At 36.4% G+C, this 6,651-nt stretch overlaps 1 protein-coding gene across 1 annotated transcript in view; it reads right to left on the reverse strand.

Annotated features, from left to right (window-relative positions):
* Positions 1-1,116: 1,116 nt before the first annotated feature.
* LOC141300172 (neuronal acetylcholine receptor subunit alpha-10-like) overlaps positions 1,117-6,651 on the reverse strand; it is a 9,274-nt gene continuing 3,739 nt past the window's right edge. The window contains exons 2-5 of the mRNA XM_073830505.1: positions 5,914-6,059; positions 5,071-5,225; positions 2,724-3,256; positions 1,117-1,811 (exon numbers count right to left, since the gene is read on the reverse strand). Coding sequence (XP_073686606.1) covers positions 1,117-1,811; positions 2,724-3,256; positions 5,071-5,225; positions 5,914-6,059 — 1,529 coding nt within the window. The remainder of the gene's footprint in view (positions 1,812-2,723; positions 3,257-5,070; positions 5,226-5,913; positions 6,060-6,651) is intronic.

The raw sequence follows: 6,651 nt of genomic DNA on the forward strand, positions 1-6,651 counted from the left end.
CCTGGCACAAAGACACTGGCTAAGCATAACTAACAAATTAAATACTGTAAGCATTTAATAATATTGTGCATACAGCAGTGCATACAGTATAATATTTAAATACTATTTATATATTATGGTTACATTTAGATATTATATAATATATTTACATCAGCCATATTTACACAAATCAGGCAGTAGTATATTGTTCACATGCACTAACACACAAAACTTTAGGTAGGTAAACCACATACTTCCAGTATCTCTTTTCTACTGTCTTGCATCCATGTCATAAAAATCCTGGTTAGCTGTTTGCTTAGCTTTTGGCTTCAGAGCTCTATTATCCCTATAGTCAGTAAAAAACAATGCTGTACATTAGTTCGATGTTATTGACACTTTAAAAAATCATTTACCTAACATTAATGCAAAATAAATAAATAAACGAACAAACACGTAAATACAAGGAAAGTTTACTTTTGTGACCTTGTGAGCTGACTGATCAACTCAGGGGCCTCATGAACAAATGTCCTGCACATTAAAAAAATACAAGACATAAAGAGACTTCAAATGCAAATAAATACCATAGAGTGCTAGTCTGTGAAGACCTTCTACCATCATGCTTTAGATTTTTTCCAGTTGGCATACAGTGGGTCTGAAGCCAAAACTTCTGTTTACTCTAGATTTAGGATAAAAATAACAAAAATATTCCTGGTGGCCTTATTAGGCTATAATAAGATAATATATAGTAGATAAAATGTTTATACACATTAATCATTGGGAGTAATTGAATTGACCTTACGATACATCTCAATTATCTCAAAGTAACAAAAATGTTGTGATCACAGTCAGCCTAAGCCTATATAGATGCATTTTATTGCATTCAGCTGGGTTTGAGAATGGCAGAGTATTATGTATTATGTTAATCGCAAATTACTGTCCCACACTCCCTCATTTAAAATAATCTGGATCCATGAACAGTACAATAATAAAAGAACTAATGAGACTCAGTATGTCTGGCCTGTTATCACCATCAGTGTCAATGACTTCATAATTCCATTTTTGCTTATGCAAGTCATTAGTATGAGAACTGCATAGACGTTTATGCACGAGGCCCCTGGTGTCTTTCACATCAAACATTCAGACAGCTTTCCCTATAATAAGTAAACTCATTAAGAAGACCATGATGAAGAATATCCACATAAAAAAGCGATCCATGACTTTGGCAACTTTCCGCCACTCCCCGTTTCGTCTCTGTGTGGCCTTCTGTTCATGATAAAAGTTAGCAATGTACTCGATATTCCTCAGGATGTTTTGCTGATGGAATAAACACTGACTTTCAACAAGTATCTCCCTCTTCTTGGCTGATTCTTTCCTAGTTGCTCCGCTCTCACTCACTCTCTCTGCTGTAGCTCCTGCAACTTCTCCATTGTCAATGCCCACACAGGTACCATCTATCCAGCCAAGATGGCACTCTTTGCCTTGTCGTGGTGATATGGTTGGACTGACATTTTCATTTAATTGATCTTTTATCTTCTGTGAACACCCTTCACTGGCTGAAACGCCACGTACCCTCAGAGCGAAGTCCTCACCTCCAGCCTGGCCATTTAAAGGGCAGTTGCTTCTCTTATGCGCAGGTTTGTCTGTGTGCACAGACAGGCAGCTCTCTCCCATATCATAAACAAAGCAAATTCGAGCCAAGTAGTGCAGGATAAAGCGACGTGCCCATGCAGGAACAGGTTGAGCCTCTGGACCGCAGTGGTGTATGTTCATGATGAAGATGGTCAGGGCTGTAGAAGCTGTAATCATGGTCATTGTGGCGATGTAATATTTCCCTGTGGAAATATTGGGATTGATGAACATAGACAGCAAACTTCATTCCAAAGCTATTAGCAATGAATAGATATTTAAAACTACATGTAACCTGAGAATCATTGATTATTTGACCTCAATTGGAAACTTTTTGTAAAGTATTCCAATGGTAAAACCTGTACTCACCCAATAGTGAGTTTGCTAATAAACAGCACCGTTGCAGGCGGTCCCAGTTTCATTAGGAACACTCATCAAAATTATTGACCCATGGCAGGTGCATTGTTTATTGCTTTCCTTCTAAAGCTCCAGAACCTTATTTGCATCTCATACAATCTGATAATTATTTATTTTAGGCCTTGTGGGTGGGGGTGTTTTTTCTTTGGTGAACCACTTAATTGCACACCAAAGGAATCCAAGGGGGTGTTGTGCTGAAGGAAGAATTAACATTTATATAGCATGTGCCCACTTTTATGGGTAGAGAATACAATTGCCAGAACTGATTTAGACAACCAAGACAATCTGGCACGGAGCACACAAGATGTAATAGAAAAATATGGTTCTAATTGTTGATTATATGATCTTCATTGAAATCAAACTGGCTTCAGTTTATGTTCCTGCAGCTCAATTGGTAAAGCTAACAATATCAAGGTAATGGTTCCACAGATCCAGCTTTAGCATCTGTGTTCTGTTGCTATGACTCATCATTATATATTTTGACCCCCAACAAATTTTAACTTGCTGAAGCTTGTTAATTTTATGCTTCATTCAACTTAATTAAAAACAATATTATTTGAAAGCATGTATTAAGTATCAGCAAAATACATATGTAAATTATGTGTTGTTCCGAAAAAATTGTTGCTATCCACTGCTGTCATTAATAATAACATTCTTCATAATCATAAAATCACAGTTACGTTAAAAATAAAAACTCTCACCAATGAGTGGCACATTCTCTGAAGGAGGCATGCTTTCAGCGACCAGAAGCTGGAAGACAGTAAGGGCTAGTAAAACTGTGACCCCTAAAGATACTTTCTCTCCAGAGTCAGCTGGAAGGTAGAAGCCCAGCGGAGCTAAAAAGGAGATCATCATGCAGGGAATGAGCAGATTGAAGATATAAAAGGAAGCTCTTCTCTTCAGGTGAAGTATGTAGGTGATATCTGGATAGGGGTCTGAGCAGCAGCCATAGAGAATAATGTTCTTCTTTGCAGGCATTCCCTGAACCTCCCACTCCACGTTCTCCACAAAGTCAGCCAGATCAGCACTGTCCAGGGCATTATGAAGATCCATCTGGTTGCCATTGTGGGTCCAAGAGCCAAAGGTGAAGCGGCACTGCTGGACATCAAAAGGGAAATAAGACACATCCACTTTGCAGGAGCTCTTGGTTATTGCCGGCTGATCCCACATAATCTGGCCATCATGGCGGATCACCACATTGGTCTCCATAGAGCTGGAGAACTGGTCATCTGCACTGGAGAACAGAAGGTGAAAATCAATTAAATTAAAATTTAATTAGATAATTTAAGTAATACAATGCAAGATATATTAGCTTAAGACTCATTTTAACAGTATATATCTTCATTTTCTTTTTTTTTAATTTTGTTTGTTTTCTTTTGTCATTTTCTCATGTCAGTAATTTTTTTAGATTTATGATTTTAAAATGTTGGATAAAAATAACTTAATTCAAGACAGGGTCTTTGCAAACATACATTATGAAGTTAAACTAATCTAATTTATGGATATTTAAATATTTTTACAAAATAAAAATACATATAAATATTCTATACAAATAAAAAATATGTAAGACAAACAGGACAATATTACTACTATATATATATAACATTTAAGGAAGAGTTCACCCAAAAATTAAAATGTACTCACCCTCAGACCATCAAAGACATACAGTAGGTAAGTTTGTTTCTTTATTTGAACAGATTTGGAGACATTTACCACAAGTAATCCACATTACTCCTGTCTATCAAATAAAGTTATAGATAAAGTTAAGATATTAATAGACCATGTGGAGTCGTGCAAATTACTTGTAGATTATTGTGATGTTTTTATCAGCTGTTTAAACGTTCATTCTGGTGGCACCCATTCACTTCAAAGGATCTACTGGTAAGCAAATGACATAATGCTAAAAAAAAACTAATCTGCATCTTGGATGGCCTAAGGGTGACTAAAAAAAATAATAATTTTTGGGAATTTAGTATATTTGGCCTACTCTGATCCTGAATATGTATTTACATTGATGAAGACAACCACATGTCACAGAGTCATATCCATGATGGTCATGTGAATCAGTTTTTTTTATTCATTGTTATGTCACACACAAAACTGTCCACAAGCACTGAATCTGAACTTGCTCTTTAAATAAATTACTTGTCATAGCATGTTTTGTTATGATGAGCTTTCTGGACATGAAAAATAATAAGCAGAGATATCAGGCCATCTACCAGCTATAAACAGCATCAGATCAGCTACTGTAAATCATTGGAAAGAGCTTAGACTTTCTGCCTACATTTGACAAAGCTGCAATGTTATGGCCAAAGCTGTCTCACAGGACGCTTACATGTAAATAGAATTCAGAGATTTTATATATTCGTATAATATATATTATCTATTATCTATATCTATCTATCTATCTATCTGTCTATCTATCTATCTATCTATCTATCTATCTATCTATCTATCTATCTATCTATCTATCTATCTATCTATATATCCGTCTATCTATATGTGTGTGTGTGTGTGTGTGTGTGTGTGTGTTTGTTTTTGTGACATATCAGGACACAAATTTGTGTAATAACATGGGTATGACATAGGTATTACAAGGAGAGGGTGACTTATGAGGACATTGCCCATGTCCCCACTTTTCAAAAGGCTTATAAATCATACAGAATACGTTTCTTTGAGAATGTAAAGATATGCACAGTCTCCTGTGAGGGCTAGATTTAGGTGTAGGGAAGGTGTAGGGTGATAGCAAATATCGTTTTTTACAGTATAAAAACCATTACGTCTATGGAATGTCCCCACAATTCACAAAAACAAACATGTGTGTGTGCGTGCGTGCGTGTGTGTGTGTGTGTTTTATTACATGTTTGCTATTAAATTAACTTAGAAATTGTTATAAGAAGAAGAAAGAGGAAACTGACTGGACCCTCCCATAAACAAGCAGTTGATGAGAATGTACAGCCTGTGTCTTTGGCAACAACAAACTGATGGACAGGACAGGACATTCAGTTGGTGGCTGAATCGATGAAACCCAATACCAATCCGACCTACTTGTTATATAGGACAATATCGGGTCTCCATACATAACTACTAGGTATACGGATGGTATCAAGCCCATCGTAGTCTGTCTTATTCCAGGTGAGGTAGGCATCAAACCACACCTGACGAATCCACAAGTATGTTGTGAGAATCTGGTTTCTTTCATCCTAGGAAAAAAGGTGCATTTAGTATATCATATATATAAATATATTCCAGTCAGCAAAATACATCAAATTCATTGATCAGTTAAAATATTGTTTAGATGTTAATTGATGTGACATTAATTTAGTAAGGAATCGGCTGAAAAATACATAGACGTATTTTTAATAATTTTATATTTACATAATTTTCATATTTTTGTTGGGGCATGTTAAAAGATGAAAACATAAAAAGAGGACTGTAGATCATAATGTGCCAAGATCAGTAAGTTTCTAAAAAAAATATATAAGATCATCTGACCTTTTAATCAATGTTATGTCATGTTTGCTATGTTGGGCTAAATGTGTTGCACTATATGTCTAAGTTTGAATCAGGTTCATTATTCAGAAATTTGAATACATTTTTAAAAAATATTTTTTGACAAATACCAATTAAGATGTATACACCCATATGTATTCAAGGTGTAAGGAAAATATTGACAATGAATGAATGAGCAGAGCAAAACAACTGTTAATGCACTGTAATTAATCAGATGAGGAGTATGGGGATATGTTTACAATTTTTAATAGCGTTTTGCATATGACACCACAGCACAATTCAAAAGGTCAAAGCTAGTGCAAAGCAGCAAAACGAGCCCAAAAATCACTAGAGAGAGCGAGACTGAGAAAGAATGTGTGATTGATTGTGAGTCATTACCATGTCAATGATCTGGGAGAGAGTGATCTGCAAGGTGACGTTAATGATGTTGTCTGTGTCCTCCACAGGCCTCAATGCATTGGTGTAATTCACAAATAAATCATTCAGCAGCTTGAATGCATATCTCCCCTGGGCACACAAACAGACTGTTGAAAAGGAAGAGGAAAATGAGAGAGCAGATTTACATTTGGCTGTTTTATCTACATTGATTAATCAATTTACACACATTTGCATTTACTAATTTAGCAAACTCTTTTATCCAAAGCAGCTTACAAAAGAGGACAATAGAAGCAATCAAAACAACAAAAGTTTGATGTATTGCTCCTTTTTCATGGTGTCGTTTACTGTGATTAGGTTCCCTGGTCCACTGGCTGAAAAAACACCCCTAAAACATTAGGTTCCCACCACCAAGGCTTCTCCTTTTTTACACCAAATGAAGGCTACATCATTGTGGCCAAACGATTACATTTTTGTTTCATCTGACCATAAAACAGAAGAAAAGAAGTCTTCTTCTTTGTCCAGATGAGCATTTGCAAAGGACAAGCAGGCTCTTGGAGAAGTGGTGTCTACCATGGTCTGCATCCATGGAACCCAGCGGTGTGCAGTGTCCGTTGGACTGTCTGCCTTGAGATGTTGCCACCAGCAGAGCCTAGTTTCATCAGCATGGCCTTGATGGTGATCCTTGGATTCTTTTTTTACCTCTCTCACTATCCTCCTGGCCAGCACAGGTGTCACTTT

This window comes from Garra rufa, chromosome 24, assembly GCF_049309525.1.
Source record: "Garra rufa chromosome 24, GarRuf1.0, whole genome shotgun sequence".
In the NCBI taxonomy this organism is placed as follows: domain Eukaryota; kingdom Metazoa; phylum Chordata; class Actinopteri; order Cypriniformes; family Cyprinidae; genus Garra; species Garra rufa.